The sequence below is a fragment of the Onthophagus taurus genome, chromosome 2 (genome assembly GCF_036711975.1).
Source record: "Onthophagus taurus isolate NC chromosome 2, IU_Otau_3.0, whole genome shotgun sequence".
Lineage (NCBI taxonomy): Eukaryota > Metazoa > Arthropoda > Insecta > Coleoptera > Scarabaeidae > Onthophagus > Onthophagus taurus.
The window spans coordinates 12570848-12596489 of NC_091967.1; the positions used below are offsets into that span (position 1 = coordinate 12570848).

At 35.0% G+C, this 25642-nt stretch overlaps 1 protein-coding gene across 1 annotated transcript in view; it reads right to left on the reverse strand.

Annotated features, from left to right (window-relative positions):
* Positions 1–25642, reverse strand: part of LOC111425919 (tyrosine-protein kinase-like otk) — a 77598-nt gene that overhangs the window by 34642 nt on the left and 17314 nt on the right. The window contains exon 3 of the mRNA XM_023060212.2: positions 25108–25266. Coding sequence (XP_022915980.2) covers positions 25108–25266 — 159 coding nt within the window. The remainder of the gene's footprint in view (positions 1–25107; positions 25267–25642) is intronic.

Consider the following 25642-nt stretch of genomic DNA (forward strand, 5'->3'; position numbering starts at 1 on the left):
CAATGGTATGCGCAATTTTTCGCAACCACTCGTTTATAAAGAAATTTCCCACACACCTCTTCTTTCCAGTGTGTAATTGGGTGGCATATCCAGATATGAAAATCATTAGGAGCTTTTGGGAAGTTGTAGTTCTGCGCCTCAACGATAACATCATTCGGCGCATAAATCCCACAGTCCAACCTTTGCTAGTATTAAAAATTTTTTAGTCCCTCCTTTCGTTTTTCTTGAGAGAACTAGAAAAATGCCTTGTCAATTTCATGAAATCGTCTCTTCTTTGGCCCGGTAAATTTTTTGCACGATGCCTCAGTCTGCAATAGCTACCTAGTCTTTCCGCAACAACCGCAACGTTACTCTCATTATCAGCAAAAATTGTACCAGCTTTTCGATTTCCTTAACGCTAACTTAATAACATCTCTTTAAACTTTGCTGTATAGAAGAACCTTTTAGATTTTTGCTACTTTTTTTTATAATTACGCTATTATATGTATAATTAAGCACACACTACGTTCGAGCTACTACGAGGGTAGTATTTGAACGGAATTCGTGCTAGGCATTACTATTTATTTTTAAAATTATATTTATTTTCCAATTTTTTCTGGCTCATCGTAAGCAAGGTTTCTTTAGGTGCATCAGCGTCAGTCAACAGAAAAAATATATATTTATGGTTAACAACAAGCATCGCATCATTTTAGTGTTGTCGAATTGCTCAAAAAAAGATGCGGATTACATTCGCAAACTAAATTTTTTTACCACTATGCATTTTTAAAATCGGGGTGCGGATTAGATTCGAGTGCGGATAAGATTCGAGAAAATACGGTATTGAGAGTACGCCTATAATCATTATTAGCGGAATTCTTTGTAGTATTTTTTACTGTATATAGCCTAAAATTATTTTAAGTGTTATAATTTTACACTATAGTTGTTAGCTTTGGTTGCAAAGCATGACAGAAATACCAATCAACAAACGTTATCCAATAAAAAGAATAAAGACTAGATGATCTCTAGCGTCAAGGAATTGAAAAAGTTGGGTTGGGTTGGCAAATCCAAGCAAATTCAAAACATCTGCTCTAAAATTGGCTATCAAGATTCAAAAAAATCCTTGGTGTTTTAGAAAACTTAATAATGTTTTAATTGGCAGCCTATGTCTGACGAAAATCAAATTTCACCTTTAAAAAAGAATATTTAAAAGCGATAGTCAAAGTATTGTGGTATGGATTTACAGTTTGTCGCCGGCGTCGAAAATTTACCGTTTATCGAAGGAACCATAGATAAAAATATCCACCTCCAAATCCTAAAGAAAAATCTGGCTCAAAGCTTCGTAAGTATCGGTACACGAAAAACTTATCGCTTTCACGGAGATAACGACAAAAATCGTGTGATAAAATGAAAGTGCAGTAATTTCAAAATTTACACTAAATTTAATATATTGTTCTTTGTTAAGGAAATATTATCTTAAAAATTGAAAAATTTGAAAAAATTAACAAAAAAGACATGTAAAATACTTTCTCGCTTTTCCTAAAGATATTTATTCAATATGGTTACCTGGTTACTCTTAGAATAGACATTTTTCAAGATTAGATATTGTACGGAACGACATTGAACGGGGCTTATCTATGCTTAAGGAACGTCTGCTTGGCTCGTGCTCGGCCGTTTCGGAGATGAAATTTACTGCAAATTGCACTCTCGTCTAGTACATCAGATAAGTCGGCGAGGTGCTGTGCAGATACGGTCCGGTATGAAATATTCATCGAGCCGGATTGGACTTATTTGTTTTGTAGCAGTCTGATCGAGCTGATAACTGTTGAAGTAAACCGCACGCGTGTCCGAATACGGAAGCTAATCGCGACTGAGAGGTGTATATCTTGGTTAATGAATAGTGATTAGTTGGAAGATTTCATTTTTATCCTTCTGAAGATGTTCGCCGACATCAAAGAAACTCTCTATAAATATTATATAAGAATCTTTATAGGAGATATAATCTATTTAACATCAAAACATATTTAGTAATAAAGCAATAAACTTTAAAAAAAACATTGTTCTTATAACCTCAATTTTTTACCATGGTGCTCAAATAAGCGTACCTCGTTTAGTTGCCGAGCCTTTACGGTTTGAAAGGTTCTAGATTAATAAACCCATTTTTATGGAGAACCGGCAATCAAAGGGTAAAATTATTTACCGCAACCGCCATTGCCTCAAAATTACTACATCACAATCGTCCAATTCTTTCGTAGGCAATTACAAAAAAATCCCTCGTACGGTGAGAACCCCATTATACACCGGTCGCATTGAAGATTTAACCGTGAATAAAGAAAATAAACAAAAACGGCCAAAACAACGTTGCCTGTCTCGACTGGTTTTTCATCAGAGACCAAGAATGCGACCGGCAATACATAAGGTATTTGTGAGGTATCAGTAACACTTATAGACTTAAAAATGAAAAGAATAAGAAATACTTTTTTGTTTTAAACAGTGCAAAATAAGTTAACAATGTAACCTTCGATTTTTTTATAACTATAAATCCGAGTCGTCAAATTTCAAAGCAGACACGTAAAAACTAAAACCGTACGACGAAGTCGCTGACGTTCCATAAATTTCAAATCCGACCGTCCGTTTTCAGATGAGATGATTTCGACGAAAGAAGTTTCTTAGAGAAGGACCGTTTTGTAAGGCATTCGGCTGGTTTTCGGGTGGCGAAAGGCGGCCGTGCGCACATTTTTATTACATCGTTTTTTGCGAATAACGAATTCACCTGCATAATGTCGGAAACCGCGGGATCCCATTTCGTCCCACCTAACGACGGATAAAGTATGCGCCCTTGCATACCAATCATCCATTCGTCCGGCCCAACGAACGTTCGTCTGGCCACTCCAAAAAGAATAAAGAAAGAACCGACCAGACATTTCTGTTCGAGTTTTACTATGTATTCATGGCAAAATCACAAATAAATACTCTTGGTTTATTTTATTTTGAGAGGAAGTTATTAAATTTTAATGGTGTATCGCTTCTTAAGAACCACTCGAAGTGTTTTTAAGGATATTGAAGCTGAATTGGTGTTGTAGTATTGAAGAATTTAAATATAAAAGTTTACAATTTAATAAAGGTTACATCATTTTTAAAAATAACTTCTATTCTTTTTACAAATTATTTGTTTTATACCTGAATAATCCTCTACTTGGGTTCTTGGGTCAAGATTAACAACTTCCTTAAGAACCAGTTGTACCACTTCCAACTGGAAGAACATTGGTTTAAACCCGATATCATGAACTTATTAACACAAAATGGTTCTCGTATCAAAACGAACACTTAAACTTTTAACTTATACTCTCAAAAATTTTGATTCATTTAAATTTTTAAAGTTGTTACATATCTAGAATTTTGATTCTGTCATATAATTAAGTCTTCGGAAAAAAGCGATCTTAACGTTGAATTTTTTGGTGAAGTACTACTGATCATATGGAGTACTAACGAGAGACATGAATTAATGGTTCCCGAGAAAAAACAAGAGGTCATTTAATTGTTACAAACATCCTCCGACACTGAAACCGATATTAGAAGGATAGCAGAACAAATCGATTCTCTTCATCAGGGGAATTGACGTCACCTCTGAAAAGAACGAGATCGCCGAGGCAATTAGAAATTAGATCCGAAAACAAGACGACATAATACGGATAGAGAAAAGCAATAAAGAACGTTACAAAAATCATCATGGTGAAAAGTGATTAAAGTGGACAATGAAAGTGGACAGATGCTATAAGTGCTGGGAATACGGACTATAAAGTTGCTGATAAAAGCTCTATTATAACCGCGGGAAAGAAAAGTCTGATCAAAAAGGATGTAAAAATAATGAAGCATGTCCGATATATGAAGTGGAAGGCATACTCAGGCAAGTGGCAAAGAAATCCTTACTGAATTAAGTTCTAACAAAGTTAATCTATGGTAAGAATTGTAATTCGTATATAGAAGACAACGTCACTGCGATGTATGGATTTAAAGAAAAAGTCCTGGATATGATTTTATCATTTTTGAATCGGTGGTAATTAACTTAACTTTGTAGAGAGATTGCTGGTTCAAATACTCATAGAAAAACTTTAGAAATTGATTCGAAACGTGAACAAAGAAAATAAATTAAAATGAAATAAATCTAAAGATAAATCAGTGGGAAAGAATCATGTCTTAGTAAAATTGAGGAATCTTCAGGTTGTTGATGTCAAAGAATGCAAAATTGCTTTAGCTGGAAACCTAATTAAAGGTTATACTCTAAATAGGAATAATACTTTAACGACTACAAATCATTAAGTGAAGAAAAAAGTTTTGTGATACTGCAATGGAAGAGTTAAAAATTGTTTTGCACCGCTGCTAGACCGGTTATGTTATGGAGACGAGTAACTGCAGAGGAAACCAAGAAAAGAAGAAGTAAAAAGAGCAGATAGAAAAGGAAAATGTGGGGAAGAGAAAAAGAATCGTATGATAACACTACGGATGTTCACCGCAAAGATGGCGTTTGAAGTCATGACACAAATGTGTATTAATTATAAACACTATTACGAAGTATTATTCTATTACAGAAAATATATAGATGTTATCCGCACACTACGGTTAATGAGTTCAAATCATAATAGGTAAAATTGGAAAGAACATACCGACATGTTTTATGGATTATTTTTCTTTTATTTCGTTCAGGAAGGTATTTGGTTCAATACCTAAAAAAATTTAATGTGATATATGGGGAATTCAACAATATTGGAGAGCACTTATTTATGGCAAAAAATTCAAAAATTTCTACAAGCATGAAGTATGAAAAGTAAATGTGCGAAATCAAATACATTGCCCAAACCGTACCAGTGTAAAGTAGAGAGTAAAGTTGGAATATTTACAAAGTCGAAACCCTACATTATATGTATAATTAGCAAAGTTACATGCTTAGCTAAAACAGACTTTTCACATAATATAACCAGCATTGCAACAACCAATCAAAGTTTAGCAACTTGTTGATTGTTGGTCTTTCAAATTGTTCATTACCAAATGCTTCAGGTAGTGATCAAATTAACACTGAAGTCTTCGATGAGATATGTTTATAGAAGAAGTTATTTTAGAAAAGAAAAAAATAATAAAAAATAGACACCCTAACGAATTGATAATTGCTGAGTAAATTCCAGACAAAATTCTAACAAGTATACTGAGGTAGAAGAAGTTCAAAAATAAAAAATGATAAATATTAATGTTGGATGATGGAATAATAAAACCCCATGATTTATCATGGAGTGCACACATTAGATTAGTATTAAAGAAACTGGCTGTCAGTGGGAATCAAAAGTTCAAATCGATGAAGGTGTAGCAATTATTTTACAACCTTAGATTTACCTTTGGACTTTCATAAACTAGTTTAAGCCAAAAGACCAACCTTAACAATTGTTTAAACTCATGATTCAGATTGTCGCCTAAAAAGGCTTTAAAGTTATTCCAATGATTTCTTCATACACTCCACTATATGCTAGCTGTGTGAACAGGACTTATTGTTGTATCAACAATGAGTTAATTCTTGAATACCTTAATTAAATCATAGCAAGTTTAAGGGACGTTCTTTAAAAATAGAATTATTAATCTGCGCTGTTTGATATTGAGAATAATTGAGACTAGAATATATTCGTAACATATGTACATTACATGTTCTAGAAAATATAGCAAGACCAATTCACATGTGGCTGTGATCTCCACCATTGACTCTCCAAGTACCAAATAGTTGAGTAGCAGCGTAGTAGTAAAGCGGCTCTCCATCAAAAATCATCAAAAGACACAAGATTCATCTGCTCTTCCAGTGTACAAGTAATATTTGAAGATTTGTGCAAGGTAAAAGTTTATTTATCATTTTTAAATAACCAGAAAAAGCGAGTGGAATTCGTAAGTATTCATTGAAGGACCAACTATGAATGCTTGAATGCGTGAATAATGAAAAATACTCTTAAATTTTCAAATAAAAACATTCAAATTTAAGGGGTTTATGTCTATAGAGGTACAAATTTTACCTCATATTTTTCCTGATTACGAGACAGGTACTCGGAAAATTCTGTGGAGTATACTCGTCGACATACATTAGCTATTAAGCACGTGGGGAACGTTGTTCTCGAGGCCTTCAAACTCACACAACTTCGCGAATATGAACGCGTCGACGTCCTCGTCAGTTTTAGTGCACGTCTATTGTTCAAAAGTGGTGCTTTTTTTCCACTAACAGACAGCGTCGCGACGTTCGCTTCTTCTCGTCGCCGTCTCGACCCAATTTCACGCTCGTGACTTGTCATCCTGTTTCTCTCTCACATTGAGAACGTTGCATTTCTGCCATAATAATTAGAAACCGCTTCACCACTTCAAATTTATCCAGAAACGACAAAAACACGTTTTAATGTCAGCTAATATGTATCGTATGAAACTTTTTGTTTTAATTGTAATTTGTAATGAGGATACAGTTTTTTGCTTTTTTGTTTGATGCTGAACTAAAATAGAAAAAAAAACATGTGGGTTTGGTGTTCACCAGTATCATTAAACCGATGTAAAAATAGGACAATTGGTCCGAAGAATTCGTTCTCAGTCACGTGGTCCGTTAACATCCCCTTTAGAAGGAAGGGTGGTATTATACCGAGCACGCTGCTGTCATGAGGGTGGATGTTGATGTACGTAATACATCACGACACGTGTACGCGTCCGTGTATCTTCAAGAGAAGAAGAGGAGGCAATTTATTTGCTCTACATAACCCTCGTCGTTACATTCGCGTCGCGTACCATGAATAATATAATATTTAATTAAACACGGTGTGTCCTGGTTGAAGGGTATGCGAGGAGTGGGGAAGCTTCGTAAGTTTTTTTTTTATTATGCTTGGAAATGTGGAAAATGGAAAAATAAAGTCATCATAAAAGATATATTCTTAATTAATTTCGTTCAAATTACACATAAATTTTATAGATCGGTTTCAAGTACAGTTAAAGGACGTAAACAGCCTTACCACCGTTACTGCCGTAACAAAGCAGCATTTAAAAATTTTCCTCGGTAACAATGGCATTTCAATGACTCTTCGGACAACAACGGTTTGCACGCGCATAGAAGGAAATTTATGAAGCCTCAAACGCTGATATACGCGGACTCGGTTTAACCGCTACCATAAACAGTGTTTCACAATTGTCTGCGGATCCATGCCTAAGGAGCAAGCCAACTTAATTGCTTCGCGTCAGAGAGTAATTAACAGTGCCGCATCGTCACCATCAATAGGTGATTTAACTTTACACAAACGGAAACGAAACTTACCCTCTCTATTGTATACGATGTCGAGCACCTTCAATCTGAAGTTCTGCGGTACATCGAGCTCCAGATTACAATTAGCTGTCATTTTACGCTTGCTAATAGCACATGGAAGCATGTAGTTAGTCAGATATTGTTGGCTAATGAAAGGTGTACTCATGTCATGACAGTAATTGCGATTTCTGATAGCTATAATATAGACGGGAATTATAACGAGAATGATTATACTTTATTGGATTTTGTAAGAAGAACTGGTAACATCCGCATTCTAATACCATTCATTAATTTAATGTGAAATGCTTTTTTTTTTAATTAAACAATTAAGAAAAATTATCATTTTTTTGTATTGCACGATCACAAAATACTGTTGGAGAAGTTTTTTAATGTAAAATGGATAGGAAGCTATGTTTGTTCAACGAAGGAAATGTTAGTTTTAGGATTGGGGATGGGATAAATTACAGCTTGTTAGGAGTATTAGATGGCGGTGCTTCTCGACTAAATAGAGCAATCAATCGATTCATTAATAGAAGCCGAAACAACGAAAAAGGATTCTGATTTCTTTAGAAAATATCAGTGATAATAACTTGGCAATTCCACATTAAAATAATATGTAAAAACGTTTATGTCAACAATATATTCTGTGCTGATTTATCGATCTCTATTTCGGGGTTTTATATTTGATCTCGATAGGTATTGTCACATCACCCCAGTACTGGATTAAGGTTTTAACGGCGCCTATGCAAGAGTGGTATTAGGGGTAGATATGTTATTAATACATCACTCTAACAGATATAAATAGAATACTTTATTAGATAACAATATCTTCTTGATTTCTATAATATTCTTTTATATTATTCGTCCCTAGCTGACTTGTGCAAACTCTTTTTATACTATAGCTTGTCATTTTACTTCTAAATCGTTTGCGTGGTCTATACTTATTGGAAATTAGTGGCGCATCACATAATTATTGCCCTTTGACGATGATAGTAATTATATGCCATTAGTAAATATAGGGCTATCAAGGATTGCTAAGCTTACTGCTTTATTACAGCAGATTTGGTTTTGTCAATGTCATTGGACTTACAAATCGAGAACCAATACTGTTGACCAGGTCTTTAAGTATTAACTATTTACATGAGTGCAAACATTATTGGCTGACTACATTTTAGCTCTAACAAAAAAAAAGAACATTAAACTCATTAAGCGCTAATAGCAGAGCTGCATTCATCTGGAGATATGGTTCACCGGCTGGATTGGCAATAGCGATCAGCTAGTTAGAGCTGGGAATAATCCTCGGAGCAGGACCTGCGATTAATATATCGTTTGCCATGACCAAAAAAATAATTGGAAATATATCATCATTTTCTGATGATGTAGAGTGGCATTTAGAGATAATAGAGCATATTTTATACCACTATTAAAAAAAGGAATTTTATTTTAGTAACTGTTATTGCATACATCAAATATTAACTCTCACAATACTGATATTGTATTTATACTGTATTTCGACTAATATTACTGTAGTACCTGTTCAATAGATAACAAGCTGATATTACATAGGATTATATTAATGTTGTTAAACCATAATCCTATTGTTATCTTACCCATAATGGCTTATATTACAAATAGCAAACGTTGAATAGAGATGCGCGGATACGCATCCCTATGTTCCGGTTAGCACATGCAACGAGAAAATGGGGGAAAAGAGAAAAGTTGAAAACAAAGGGGCCGAACGCTAATTGGCGACGCAATGAACGGCGTCATTAAATCATCAGAGCGGCGTGGCGGAGCCGGACGTCACTTCGTTATTTAATATGCCATTAGACCGAATATCCGTGTCCGACAAGCCGAAAGAAATTCGAGACCCCTTCAACAGAGAGAGTGTAATTAAAGGGAGCAAAACTGCAAAGTATAGTGCAACGCGGGCGTCCGCAAAACTCCGACCAACAAAATCGTAGGACGTCCAACAGAGCTGTGCGGCGCAGTCGTTTTGTTTACGATTCAATTAATTTTTTACGGAGAAATTGTTTAGTTAGAGAGTGGTTGAGACCGGTCTGTTTTAAATTAGAAAAGCGGTGTTGTCGTAATTAAAATTAGGGCCACAGAAGTAGCGAGGAAGAATAAAAGATAATTAAATTTTGTATATTATGTCGGTTTTGTGTGAAGTCAAATACAGAGTTTTCATTTCTTTTTATTATTAAAAATGACTTCTTTTTCGTAAAAATATTTTCACCATTGAAGACGCAACGTAAATTCTGAAGAATATTTATAATTGAAATTTTTACCAACTTTATCTCACCCAATTTTATAATCATATCTGTGCTAGTGATGTTGTCAGAAAAGAATGAAAGTCAACTTTGGTATTTCCAACCAAAATCAACCTTAATACAACGCATCCAAAAAGTATTGTCATGGAATTTCAAGTATTTAGTCTTAGACATTAAATTAGAAACATCTCAAGCTAATGCACCAGTGCAGAATATTTTGGCTCCGTATTTCTTAACATGGTCAAGCCCTTACAAGGTTAACAGAATATGGGCAAACATTAAGTTCACAATGTTTCAACAGAGTGGCAAGCAGACAATTAATGCTGTACTTTCCCAAAACCAGAATAGACTTGAAAAACTTAAAGGTTATTTCAGCAAGATATTATAAAATGTGAAAAAAATTAGTGTCTACCTTGGGGTATTCTTGGATGCAGGAAGTTCTTGCTAAAGACAGATGATGTAGCTTTGCACTGGCTCAACATATTTACTAATTTACAGGCCCAGATTGCTTCTATGAGGGCCAACGAATTATTGGTGCCATAAATATTGAGATTTGCAAAGAAATTTAGTTGAAAAATTGAGGATGGCCTGAATATGTGTTTTATGTTAAGCTTATTGATACTGCACTGCCTGAACGTACCAATACAATTAGGTATGCAAGAAACATTTTCTAAAGAACAACTAGCTTACGCATCTATATCAGGAAGTGTCATTTCTTGACATATCGATCCTGATAAAACTAGCTATATTCATGTAAGCTACATTATTAAAACGGAAAGTTTAGCGATCACTATTCATCCAGAGTAAGACCGATCGAAGATGTGCAGTTTGTTAATACAGCAAATTGAATGAGAATTAGATAAGCAAATTTTCATAAGATATCTTATATTTACTAACAGTGTGTTCACAAAAAGCTCTACGAAAGGAAAAAGATTAAAATTCTAAAGAAATAATAAAATAAAAATCGCAAAAAAAAAGAAGTACGTTAAGAGTTAAAGTTGCAATATTGAAAATATATACATTATGAATTATATATTCCCATTAAATCCCCTGAAATCTGCTACAATTGATTTCTTGCAATAATTTTTAAATAATAAACCGCGGCTAATATTAAATTTATATTCCCAATCATATTAATTTTAAATGAAATAATTCCCGTTTTACAATTGGACATCATTCGATAATATTTAATAAAATAAATATGATTTAATAAAATTTGTATTTCATTGAAATTCGTTTAAATTAAAATATGTTATAATTATGCCCATGATTGTTTTTTTGTGGTAGGTGTTAAATGTAACACATTGATTCTGTTTTTAAATTACTTATCGATAAAATCAGACCCGTACGATGTGTTTAACCGTTGCGTCAACGCTGTATGAGCCCCTGCGTTAGTTTGATTAGGTCCTACCTTAACCTCGTCTGGTCCCTGAGGGCAAATGGGGGTGGTCCCTTTCTATACATCCCGCAGCTGTTTACCGAATGGCACGATGCGTGGCGTGTATTGTTGTTGTTTGGATGTGGTGTATTGTGGGGGGAAAGGCTGTTGTTCTAGACTAGCTATTACGAAGATTACATCGGATCGCTGCGGCAGTTATATTTTTTTACATTTCTTTGTACCTGATAGACACCTATTATCGACTTTAACAACCAATTATTATCAACGTTCACTTCATTATAATACATGTATGTATGGAATTACCTCCGACAGTAGGAAATTTTGTCATTATAATACAAGATTGTTGTATATATACACAAACAACTTGTTTGAAGTTATTATAACAGTTACAAATAAATTGAAACTTCCTTTTACCCATCCGGAGTTCGATCGAACGGTAACGCAGAGTACAGAAAGTAGCCTGAAGGCACGTATAGGCAGCGATGCTAATAATGGTGCACTTCCTCTCTAGAATCTGAGTAGTCTCATCATCAACTCCCTACGTTATCGTCTCGTTTCGGGTCCCCCTTGAGTTATTAGAAATTACCACGTCTGTATTGTGTTGATGTTATTAGGAACGATGCGTTCCAGCCCCAGGTGATCGCCTAAGGGGGCCTAAGTGGCAGCAGCCTTGTCGAAAGGGTTATACACGATGCCTAACCCTTCACCCTTCGCCGTTTGCCCTTAGGCAATTCGACCCCGAACTACGTCTCGCCCGTCAGACATCTGTTACAATTTCATCGAGGTAATCGAATATTTACATTGGTTTGTCGAAGGGCGAATCGAAATGTTGCAATAACTAGCGACGGGTGGTCTAATATAAAACGTATTCGGTTCTGTGGACGCGAATAGAATGGTAGATTAGTTCCTATAGGATTAACTTTTGATAGGATTATACGGGGAAAATCGATAAATAATAACAATAAATTTTTTTTAAAATCGAATTACAAGATAACATGATGTTTTTTTTATGTTGAAATTAATTAGAAGTAATTCTCATTATTTAAAAATTGCTGAAAGAATTTGAAAAAGGCATAGAATGCCATCCAAGAGCTACACTCGTAGCAGAAACATTTGTAATTTTATCCACGCGTCTTCGAGTAGATCGATCAAGTCAGCATTAAAGGCAATTAACCGTCTAGTGAACGTTCAATTACTTAACGATTATAGTACAGTGTATTCAACGAAACTTGTATATACAAGCTTCCGCGTTTCTTATGTATTTCTTGAGCAGATAAATCTGTTTTCTTCTAATTAACTAGCGAATAAAATTCTAAAAAGAACAAATAAAAGTCTAAAATATCGATGCTTTAACGGTACAGTTTAAGCTGGTCGTTTATTTTTCCAATCCCAAGTTTCATCAACCTAAACTTGTCCCGAGGGGTAGGCGCCGTTTTCGATCGCATTCAACGAAAACTAAGGGTGCCTAATCTGGCGATAAAGGCCCTCTCGGTGACTCACGGATATTTTGAATCCGACCCCTTCCAACTACGTCCAAACCTTTTTTTTGCGCAGGGTTGTTTTACTTCAGTCCCGATTGTCCGCTTGGAAAACTAACACAAGGGAAAGTTTCAAAGTAGGAATACGGGAAATGTTCGGAATAGAACCAACCGAATGTCGATTCGTTGGAATCTCTTCCATTTACACTCCATACAGGGACAAGGGAGTATCGTAGTCGAGCACTGATTAAATCTAATTGTTCCGAACTCGGGTTCCTGGATCACGAACGCTCGACCGTCCTGAAGTGTTTGAATTCCAATTGCTTTCCTCTTCACCAAAATCTGATTACGATCCAGTGTTAAATGAGCGACCGAAAATGACAATCGGCATTATTTCCAAGTACGATTTCATTTAGGTAACCAATTTAATTTTCTTCTAATTTTATTTTCTCATTAAAACTTATCTAAACCACCCAAAGATCCAAACCGTCTTCGTCCATTACCATTTACCTAAACGAGCTAATCGAGGTTAAACCAATATCTCTTCAACCTCATCTCGGGTAATTCTCTCCATTACCGCCGGCCAATGACTAAAGAAAAGAGCGAAAAAGGCGATAGCGGAAAATGCGCCGTTACGATATTCCCGTAAATTTGGCATTTACGTCTTTCGACAATTTATTCGTTCCTCCGGCCGTGTCTGGCGAAGATAAAACTCATCGATCGTTTCGGCGATGGCGAAACAGAACCGCCTCGGCATTAGTACGTGATCGGGTTCGGTAAAATGTGACATTCTTTCACCCTACCTACGTATATCTCTTCCGTTTGGGAAGCGAACCCCTTGTGTCTCCTGAAATATTTTGCACATACAAAGCCGGTCCCTAAACGAAAGGAAACACAAACAAAGATGCGCAAGTCCGTCCATGTGAGAAACGATATGAAAACAGGGAGAAATCGTTAACATTTATGGACTCATTATTTTCAAAGAATTATGTTGGGGATAAGATAAATGTTAAATATATAAAGTAAATTTTTCTTAATTCGGAGATTATAACAACAATAATGATAATCAATATGAAATTTGATTTTTCTGAAACGTTTCTGAAACATCAATGTTTTTTTTATGTAATTAGTGTTGAAGATGTCAGTTGTAGCGCCTTGGCCTTAGACAACCTCTTCTTCAATAAAAATACAATGTGACCCTGCTGTAGAAATCAATAAGTAGTGCATGCGAAAACTGTCAAGATTTATTTCTAATGTCTTAGGGAAACAAGGTCATTATTTAGGATGTTACTTAATGTGTTCTGGGCAAAACGAGCTTGGAAGTTTTTATTGTGATAAAAATTTTCAGAAATGTCTTGGTTATATTGTGGCCATATTGAAACGAAACCAGAATATAGTTTCCTATTTTTCCAAGATAACCATTACTGCCGTAGAGATGTAGCCATTTGCTAGCTTTGTTGACAGCAATGCTTTTTCAAAGGAAAGAGAATTTTCCGCTCTTTCTCAATTTTACATTTCTCTCTTAAAATGTACCCATTAACAATTAATTCCGCGTCGAATAATTCCATATTAATATAACATTTTACTGTACAGGCAAGGAGGTTTGTAATTTTTTTAAATTTTTTATACTTTTAACTTTTTAATTTTGTATATCTGTAATGTTATTGCATCTACATATATTCTGAATAATTCTTTGTAACAAATTACTGCTAGAATTCAGATATTGAAGCACCACATATCCTCTAAGAGATGAGATTACCCAGAAAGAGATAGAAATAAAATAGCTGATAGTGAAAAAATGAAGATAGTGTTGAAGAAAAGATATTACCCTCATTAATGTCACATTTACTTCAAATATAGTCTTTGTCTAAAAACTGTTAAATCATTAGCACAATAATGCTACAACAATCCGTCTAAGATGTAGTAATACAAAATTATTTAAAGAGAACCTCGATCTTTTGTATACACGGATTTGGATTATGATGTACAAATAAATGTTGTACTTAATACGAATATGATTGCCACAAAATGTTTGATCATAACACTAGAAACGAACGTGCGAATGTAGCAATAGCTTAGAAATGCATAAATAAGGCATTAGTGTACATCTATTTCTCTTTTGAGTTCAAGTCTTCCCCTCCTAATTAATATTTAATGAGGGATATGGAATGCGCGTTATACGTGATACCACTCGGATTCATCAAGACGATGATCGTTCCTCGGCATCGTTGGTTTTCTTTGAGGTTGTTCTTTCGTTGAGGCGAGCAACGGCGAATGGTTGGTCGCGCAGGGACGTTTTTCAACGTCTTTTAACGTACATCCATTAACCCATCAACGGAGCGAGAATTAATAAACCCTCAACGGTACAGCTAATGAATACAAGCGAACGTGCTGCGTGCGCGTAACTCGGCGCTTGCAAATCTGTCATGCGGGAGGCGTTTAACAAAACGAATGCAGTGCCTAAAAGGAAAATAACGACCGCAGAGAGCTAGTTATAATCAGCTTATTCAGGGGGTCTTGATGACATATTCCTTCTAATTAAACCAGAGATACATTTTTGACAAATTCAATTTTTATTTATGAATATTATTAATATTTATTAAATTAAATATTATTTTTATTAAATTCCAATGTTTCTATGCAACAAAATACTTATTATTTCGACGCGGATAACACCTCAAATTGTAACGTTAATATTTCAAATCGCAATGACCAAACTAAGAACGTATTTTAGAATATGGTAACGTTTCCTGCTGGAAGGAAAAATATCAAGAAAGTGAGGGTAAAAAAATAACAATTTTTTAACAATTGCTTTGTCATATTAACGAAAGTGAAATTGTCTTTTAAGTTATGTCATCGAAAAATAATGGATCAAAGAAGAGCATTTCGCCAATCGGTCGATTTGTAGATGGTGTAGATATATCAAAATTAAAACGAGCGGAATTGGAAAAATTTGTTCAACGCTTGAAAGAGGAGGGCGAAAAAAGGAAAGCCGAGAAGAAGCAATTCGAGATCGAATTAGATACCGTCAAAATGTACTGGGAACAGACCAAAAAAGAATTGGAAGATAGCAAAATCAAATTGAATGGAATATCTGATCACAAAAATAAAAAGTAACTTGTAATAAGATATTCAATTAAAGCGATTTTTATAAATAACACAATTTATTGCAGAAGTAACTGTTAGTAAAGCTAAGGCGTAGAGCTGTGCTTTAATGAAAATTTATGTACTTGGTTTTATATAAATTGCTAATTTAGTCACTTGTTGAAACACAGTTTTGCCATTAAAACTTGAATAATATTATATGGTGTAGTGATAAAAAATAATGTTTGTAGTTTTAAAGGAAAAGTTGAGTTTATACTAAAAGAGGGCATTTCAAGCGTAATATAACAATATATTATATCTAATCTGTGGTAAGCACACAGATTAGGAAAATGAAAAATCGGGATTGTTTTCATAAGTTATAGGGAAAAGTAGTATGTGTAAATATTTTTGTTTTATTTTACGTTAAAAAACAAATCCAATTCGTATGCATAGTGCTCTAGAATTCCACTTACAAACTTCTAGGACTTGTAAAAGGGACTGAGACGATAATATTTTGAATTGAACCCAAGTCCGGAAATGTACCGTTCACGTGCTACAAAGGGCGCACGTTGAAATCACATGTCTTGAAAGACGTTCAATGGCACAGCATCCAACAACACGTCCAATACTTGTTATAGAAAGATCAAGTAAGTTAGTCTGGATGGAAAAATGTACGGTTCAATCGCATAACCATTTAGAATATGTACCCACACATTGATAACAAATTTCGTGGCATGAAGGTTTTTGTCTACCCAGACATGGTGTTTGGAGAATTGAGAACACAATCCTTAGTAAAATGATATTCATCTGTGAAGAGAACTCTCAATGCAGAAACCCGTAGTATGGTTGTAGTTGTCCCAGACGATGCTGGGAGCAACGTGCATTTCTTCAACGTGAAGGTACCCCTTTCTCGAAGCCGTTACAAAAAAGCTCTAATCCGTAATAATTTGTTTAAATCTGGCTTTCTTCATTGTGATTCAGAATTATTAAAATGTGAAAATAGGGACGTATCTGCCTCTAGTCATATTCTTGTTGAAGATATAGTGTCGAAAGTTTATTTCCTAATCTTCCAATTGCGTCAATTGATACATCAATAGCACGTGGTTTTTCGTATAACATTTTCGAAGACGTTGGGAGAATGACTATAGGTCTGTTTTGGTTCAAGAGTTCTGTAGTTCTGAATTGCATAACTCTTGAACTAAAACAGGCCTTATGTAGAAGATTTGTAACAGAAAACTAAATGACTCATCGCGTGAACTGATGATTATTAAAAAGGCAATCACAGCTATATGTTTTTATTAAATTCACTTCAATATCTATGTTGTTCTCTTCATAATCGTTCTTTGTGTATTTAAATTTACAATTATTTATATTTAATTAAACATAAAAATTGCCATAGAATTTATAAATAGATAAAATAGTTTTGCACCTCAAGAATATTTCTGGTTAATTGCCTGAAGACATCCCTGGATCTTGCTTTCTTAAGTTCAAGGTCGGATTTGCGGCAGCACTTCTCGATTTATTTTAAGAGCCACACGGTTGCCGGGTATAGAGTTGGCTTTTAATTTCGAATTCTTACTCCGAAGAAAATATTTCGAAATGCTTGTTGATTATTTACAAGAATAAAAAAGTTAAACGAATTACGTTTGTTTGATTACGATATATTACAACATTAACCTCTTGCTAACTAGCTTTATAGATGCCGACTTTGCAATGCCTCTTTTATATGAAGATCCTTTATACTTAATGATTTTATTTTTTTAAATACTCGTATGTTATATTTGCGTATTAATTAGAATTCCAATGTCAACCTGCAAATCTGATTATGTTTATTTTAAGCAAATTCTATTGTATCATGGAGTTTGCAACGTAGCTTCAAACCATTGTGTTGTAATGCGCATAACTTTCATTCAAACACAAATTAACCGAAATCCGAGTGCTTTGGCGGTCTACCATTTACAACATGCCTTTGCCTCTATACAATGCGACAACGTATACTGATTGAATCGTATACGTGCTTCACTCTTTAGCCGTGTTAGGATCCTGTACCGTCTATTGGAAATCGGTTTCAATAAGGGCAACCACATTGACTTCATGGGTAGGTAGAACACGATGGGCCTATGGGGATTGAAAACGACGTATTAATACGGCTCGAAACATCCATTAGATGGCATTGATGAAGATCCACCGAAAGCCGACCGAGCTTATATGTTATTATCGGGGTCAACTCAGGTAGAAGACAAACACGTCAGGGTTACAGACCGGCTGACTGTCTAAAGGGGCTATTAGTTGGATAAAGGTAAACGTCTGGAGATGGCTTCGATGCACTTTTAAAAGGTATTCGTCTCCCAGTTTTTATTGTATTTGTCCGAACCGTACACGAATACCGAGTTTTATAGTGTTAAAACAAATTCTGATATGTTTAGTTAGGTCGCATTGGTATCTGTGTCCACAAGAATGTTTAAATTTTTATATCTTCATGGAAACCAAAATATTTTTGTGATCCTTTTTAACGTTAAAACCTTCATAGCTACCGTTAAACCCCTGAAAAGGTTAGAACAGTATTTCTTCCCCGTCCCCTCTTAAATAACGAGACGAAGTCACCCTCCACACCCCCATAAATTACGCTGACATGTACAGCACGTAGCTAAGAGCACAGCGCACACACTTCACGTGATTTTTAGCGACAGCGGTGACTACCCGGATCCACCGATAGAGCTAAGGGCGTAAGGGAAGCCCTGTCACACCTAATTTAACGTTTACTTCCTTTCCCATACGAAAACATCCGGATTTCTTGCACGAATATAAAAGTTTGTGAATTTTTAATAATTATTCCTAACAATATTTTAATTAATAGACCAGTTAAAATCGATGGAAAATCACACCGAATTTAATAGCTTTAATTAACGCTCATTAGTCATCTCGTTTGTAGAATAAGCTCATTATATCATTGGCTCCCTGCTGTCGTTCGTTCTTGTTAAGTTCGTTCCCCACCTCTCTCGTATCATGACAGATTTATAAGGCGCCATGTTATCTTTACGTTTTCCCGTTTTCATTAAAGCGAAATTACTTATTTATCCTTAATCCTCGCATATAATTAAATGCACGTTTACCGTACAAACTGAAATAACTCAAGTGCTCAACCATACGTAGTAGAAAGTATTGTTAATAGTGCTTTTTATTCATTTCTGTATATAAATGTAAATACAGTAAAATCTCGATGTAATGGACTAATATATTTACCCTGAAGATGCACGGGTAAACCCGAAACTTTCTAGTTCTAGGTCTAGTTTTATTTCAATGCAAAGTATACAACAATCTTACTCTGAATAACTTTACCATCCTTGATTTATAAATTGCATAGGCAACTTAGGAAATACCCCAAATTTATCTATGAACATAAATTAGACCAACTTGTGGAATAACCCGAGTTGGATTCTATCTATGAGCGCTAACATTTACATTTAAATATCTTGATGTATTAAATAGATAATATTAATAGTATGTTTTGTAGTTATAATATGAACCTAGATACAACTCTGAGTTTCACGTTTGAACGCGAATATAACTGGATCTTAGATGGCGTTGCACCCACCAGATCATTATCTGCAATCCTTCGATAGTTTATCTGTAATTTCTCAAGAGATCGTGAGCTATCCAAGATTAATTATAGGTACCGAGAGAGTTGTAACCTATAACTCTGCAATAAAGAAGGTTTGGATGTCAAAAAAAAAAGAAAAATACAATCCAAGGTGTTTACCATTGAAGTAAGAAACTAATTAAAAATTATAGTCTGAGAAAAATCCAAATTAATTATTACATCCTCACCTATTACGTTATACAGTTCCCATGGGACGGAAAAAAAAAGCATAGACAAACAGTAGCTGAGAATAAATGGTAAGTTTTTTGGGTGAAGAACAATGTTTACCAATTAGAGAGCTTACAGGTGGTGTTCGTTCGACGGTGGTCGAAATTCCCAACTTCACGATTCGATTACCAAGGTCCGGGAGTGAGACAATGATAAACTTCGGTTGTCAGATAAATTATGCGTTTCCTCTCTACTTCCACATGCATGTTATGCATGGGCACCCGGAGAGAAAATGCTATGAATTACCTGCCAGAGGAGGAACATATTTGGTCAGCCGGTGTGACAATGCATTAACCGCGGTGACATATGGCAATAGGTGCCTTTGTTTGCCTGGTTCATTTTAAATGCGCAATGGTAACGAGGTTTTAAGAAAAATTACATCTCACTAACGAGGTTTACAAGAGCGTACCTTTCAACGTCAATTTTAAACTCTCGAGATTCGTTACTGAGCCGATTCCTTATTTAGCATTGTATATAAAGCCTTCATTTAGAGATTGAAACTTAAAAACAAATAAAATGTATTAACGAGAACTGATAATCGTAATAGTGATTCCGTACCAGAATATTTTGCTTCTCGGAATCAAGAAGAACAGGTCCGCTGTTGACCTCCAAGAAGTGAACGCGATCCAAAAAGAAACGTCCAACGGCAAGAAGCATAAGTGGCGATCATTGTGCGACCTTCCTTATCTGCCGACAACTGATTTATGGTGGGCAATTGCTTCGGCCGTTTATCTTCGATGTTCTCCACTGGAATGCCGCGTTCTATACAAACACACTCGATAAAGAGGAACTTGGACACATATTTAACCGTACGACTCATCGAATTCTCTCACAAACTCTCCATTCATCCCTCTTTTATTCTTTAACTTACTATGGATAACTAAATATGATGATATTATAAGTACTATTTAGGTCGTTCATAATTTCGTTACAGCTGACATTTTAAAGTAAGTGTTTTTACTGATAACTTTAAAATTCTAAACTGTCACTTTTCACTTTAAACAACCGAAAGAGGTTTTTAAATCGGCTGTCGAAAGATCTTGTACATCACGGTTTAGTCGAGGAGATTCAAGTTCGGGTAAACAGTAAAGCTGAAATCGAGCTTACAATTGTAAACAACGCACGTTGCGTTCTAGAAGCGTGCTCGCGTTTCATAAAATTTATATTTATAGAGAGAGTACAAGTGAGTGGCCTTCGAAACGAATCTCGGCTTTGAAGGGGGTGAAACAAAGCTGTCGCGGTTCGTAGCGTATCGACAGGATGCGAGGTTCTCTTTATTACTTGACGGGACGCGTTGCCGCCCGTTAAATTTAGCACAATGTAGTGCGGTGTCGCGATTGATGAACCGAGTTTTGTTGTTTATGAATCGCCGTGAGTGACGTTAAGTGCAAGCGTTTCAAAGAACCAAGCGTATAAATCCGGTCGAAAGCTTTTGAAATTACGTTCATAACTCGTACCTTTTATTACCGCGATTTATCACTAAATCACGTTGAAAATATGACTTAATAAACAGACGCAAAGAAATCAAAATCTTTATAAGAATCTAAGTTATCTGATTTATCAGTACATTTATGTTGTATCTAGCACGATTTAAGTAAAATATGTGATCTATTTATTTTATCTTCAAGGTAATGTGAGGGGAATAAGTTTCTAGATAAAATTGAAGGTTGATTTTAACACTTTCTATTTTCAGGATTTAACTCGTGCTTTTATTTGGTTGTACGAAAGGTTTTTTGTTAAACTGAAAATTTTTTAAATTCCAAACAGACGTTCAATCAATTTCAGCGTTGTTCACGTCCGAAATGAAAATAGCCACGGTGTTAAACAACAACGAACGGGGGTCGGAAGGTTCACAGGGCCAAAGCCAAATATTTGTTTTCGTTTGACGGGCGTAAAAAGAGGTTACGTTTGTTTTCTTCCCGCGTTGGAGATGCTGTTCGTTGAAAGGTCCGATAAATATTTTCATTAGGTACAGTCAAAAGTCACACATCCCCAACAAACTTTTTTACCATTAAATACATCTACTACTTCAAAATTCTAATCTAATACTATTCTTTAAGATTTTATTGAAAAATTATAAAAGTATAGATATCACAAAGATTAAGAAAGATATCTCATTTCGTTTTTGAGATACGCAAAGATTAATTATAATAACATTTAAGTTTAAAGTTATGCAAGGTTGCGTTCAAAAAATCACACCTCCAAAATTTGAAAACTCCAAGAAATGATCTTCAAACCATTAAATATTAAATAAATATACTTCAAATTGGTTTTTATCTCATAACGATACCTCAATTAGTTTTGAAGATACGTAAAGACTGATTATCCTAACATTTATGTTTAAGATTATGCAAGGTTGCATTCAAAAATCATAACTCTGAAATTTGAAGATTCCAAGAATTGAGGTTCAAAGTATTAATTACAAAATAAATTTGCTTTAAATTGCTTTTTATTTCATAATGATATCTCAATTAGTTTTTGAGATACACAAAGATTTAAACTAACTTTTAAGTTTAAGATTATGTAAGGTTGTGTTCAAAATAGCATAACTCCGAAATTTGAAAAGTCCAAGAATTGATGTTCAAAGTATTAATTATTACATAAATTTGCTTTAAATTGCTTTTTATTTCATAATGATATCTCAATTAGTTTTTGAGATACGCAAAGATTAATTAATTCCCAAACATTTATGTTTAAGGTTATGTAAGGTTATGTTCAAAATATCATAACTTAAAAGTTAACCCAAATAGTTAATTATAACGTCGAATGAGAGCTATGTTTGCAAATATATCATCAAGCATGAGTGTATAACACGTTATTGTTTGGTTAGGCAAATGTCCTAATATATCAATTACAAAAGTTTTTCCTTTCTAGCAAAGTGCAGTTGTTTAGTAGCATTGACAGAAAATTAACAGCGGTAGCTTCACGATTCCAAGATTTTGAATGCTTCAAAATGTTGTAATCAGGTGAACAAGCAATCTTCAGGCAATGAGATGATCAAGCAAACTTGGTTGCTCCACTGACTATAACTAGGTGAATATGAATGTTCTTTCACTTTTAAGGAATTAGGGGTATACAATCTAAACTCTTTCAGGACCAGCAACACTGAAAAACAAAGATCGACTGGCATAATACACTTTGAGATCCACAAGTATCTTCATAAACTGAAGTCTTTGTTATACTCAAATACTATGTATAAGTTGCTAATACATAACAATGATATTTTAAGATTTACATTATTATCTACAGAAGAAATAAATATATGATTGTATAAGCAGATATGGTGACTTTGTATAGAATACATTTTTTATCAACAAATTAAGAAGGATACTTTTCTTGTGTACTCCATGTTCTGGTCACATATGGTTTTAATCTAATTTTATAGATTGTAAAGGTATAGAGTTTCCAAATGAGGAAATGCGTGAACGTTTCACCGCCAGGGACTTAATCCAGTCTTGATCCAACGTGTTCGATAACGGGATGTCGATATAGCGTAAACATTTATTTATAAACGAACGTTTACTCGACTAAAGCCTATCGATATCGCGACCACGTTCGATCAGAATATTTTGTGCACGACAACAATGTAAAATAAAGTTTAAACATATATATTCTTTTATGTGTACCATAAATTGCGAAGAATTACATAAACAAAACCTGTCTATTAAATTTACCTTAATAAAAATTGTGATCAATATTTGTCTGTAAAATCGTGCAAATAAATGGAGATATAAAGGTGTGGCGAAACATTTATACAGCTTTCAAAGCACCGTTTGAAAGAATATAAAAGTTTAGGTGGCATTAAAGATTGTTCGTTCCCTTCTATTCCACTCCCTTATAAATAGCGGCACGTTTGTTTAGATATCGTGATCCCATAAAAGGGGAGAGAAGTTACGATAAGTCTATATTATCTAATAAATTAACATTATCCTTTCATCTTCTCCATCTTTTAACAATATTATTTACATCTATAATTCCTCCAGACACAAAAACATCACATTCACATGTACTGGAGGAGTATCTTTTACAATAGGAATACACGTTTCGTTAAAAGGCAGTTTTTAAAACTGGAGAGTCGAGAGAAGGTGCCTCTGGGTACGATTCATCGTCCTCAGAGTGCAGGAGCCTATCTCCGAGAAGTCTGCGGGTTTCAAAGGGGTCTTCGACCTACCGCGAGAGATCTTGTCGTATCTCAGTTCAGAACAGTGGTGCTCTTTTCCGCCAGCCAACTCGACCGACGACGACGACGTAAACCAGAACGTTTTATTAACGTGACTTCAGTCAAGACACGCAATAATTAAATATTTCAAAGACCGAAGGAATTCATAAAAGATGACAACTGGCACGAAAATATAACTCATTTTTTAGTTGCTTTTTATTATTAATATGATGCGGATAAGTAAACATAAATATTTATCACTAACAGTGTCCACCATTCTGTTATTTGTTGCATTTTGAAATCTTCTTATTTACTAATAAATAAATCCTATCTTTCTAACAAACTCTTAAATGTTATACAAGAATTAGTCCTAAAATTGGTAATCAAATAATATAACTAAATAAAGAAATTTGTGTTATTACCAAAAGATATTAATATATGTAAATGGGTTGAAACATGAACGGAATAATAACATAGTTCTGGTGTCGCTCGATATATTAATATGTATTAGATATGCTATAGTTAGCATATCTATTACGTAGGTACACCCTTAGAAAATTAAATAGCATCGATCTTTATGTACAAACAAAAAATCCTAATAACATACATAGATATAAAATTTTTAGTTGGATTGAGTAAATTTAAGATAGCAATTACTTTATGTAGTCAGTAGCAACCCCCAGTTTGAAAGATGCCTTCCAATTTGGGTTCCTGCCAGTTTTCAAGACGCTTTATTCCGTCTCGCCAAGTTTATGGTTTCTAATTACGCATACTTTCCCGGTTTTACGATATATTTGTGGGCCGAGTTCGCTGGTTACGGACGGAATCAGATTTGTAACGGTGCGGTACGGTTTTAGTACCTGTAATCGCAGCGGCATATTGCTCTCTGCACGGGCTTCGTCGCAAACGTGCTCTTTGTACGGCGATGCCGACAAAACGTGATTTATAGGCATATAAAATAACAGTTCTTCCCAGTATTGGCTCATACTTGATACCAAATAATGGTGTAGCTGCCAATAATGTTGGTTTCTGCTAAAAGTCGGGGAGACGCATAATTGATGTTTGAGTTGTAGTAAAAAATCCAATCACACTTTTTAATTAAAATGATTCTAGTGAATAGGAACGTCGAGCCAATCCTGGATATTTGCACTCCTTGCAATTACGGAAGATATTTATCAATTCATAAAAAGCGTTCACCGATGAAAAGGTCGCGAAAAAACAGAAGGGCGGGCAAAAAGTAGACGAATCGAATTGATGTCTTTTTTTTTGTCGATGTTCAATAGAATTTTTTTTGTTCGAAGGTCGGATCCCGGGAGGCAATCGACGTTCGATTGTTTTCCGGCGGGCGCGTTTGTTTTAGCGGACAGCGCCTCTACAGACGTCCATTGTTCCTATGCGGAGTCAAAAAATAGGACCGCAACCGGGGCGAGAAAAAAGCGAACAAAAGCAGATGCTGATGTCGTATTTTACCCAGCTATTCAAGACGTGGGAAAAGACCATTGACGAATTCAAAGTAGTCTCGTCAAAGTTTTTTGAAAAACAAATTTTCACAAAGTTTACTTACAGTGTATGTTCAATTTGGCCGGATTGCTGGTGGTGGAAACTCCAGATGGTCCTTGAGCATTACATCGAAATTGGCCCGAATCCCGTTCCCTGTCGACGCGAGTTATGTGCAGGTTCGAACCCTGTTGGTGACGTCGAGTCGTGTTCGCAATTTTGGAACCTGTAACAAACAGCCCGAAGTAGCAGTTAGTCAAATCAACCGCACGGCAAGTGACGTAAACTGTTCATTTGGTAACCTGATGGCTGGACGTTGCAGAAATCAATCATCCAGATTATGTTGCGGTCACGAGTTGCGGTTGTGATGTCAATTATGTGCGTGGCCGCTGGCTATTACTGCATACACTCTCTTTACCCCTACCACCACAAGTTCTATTTACAAGACCATACACATATGTATTTTAAATAGATAACTTTTAATGAATTATTATGAAATGATTCAAAAGTGATTGTTAGTTTTAGTTGTAATTCAACGCTAGATTGCTGTATGTTTTGAATGAATGAAAAGTAGAACTAACACTAGAACTAGAAACATTCGG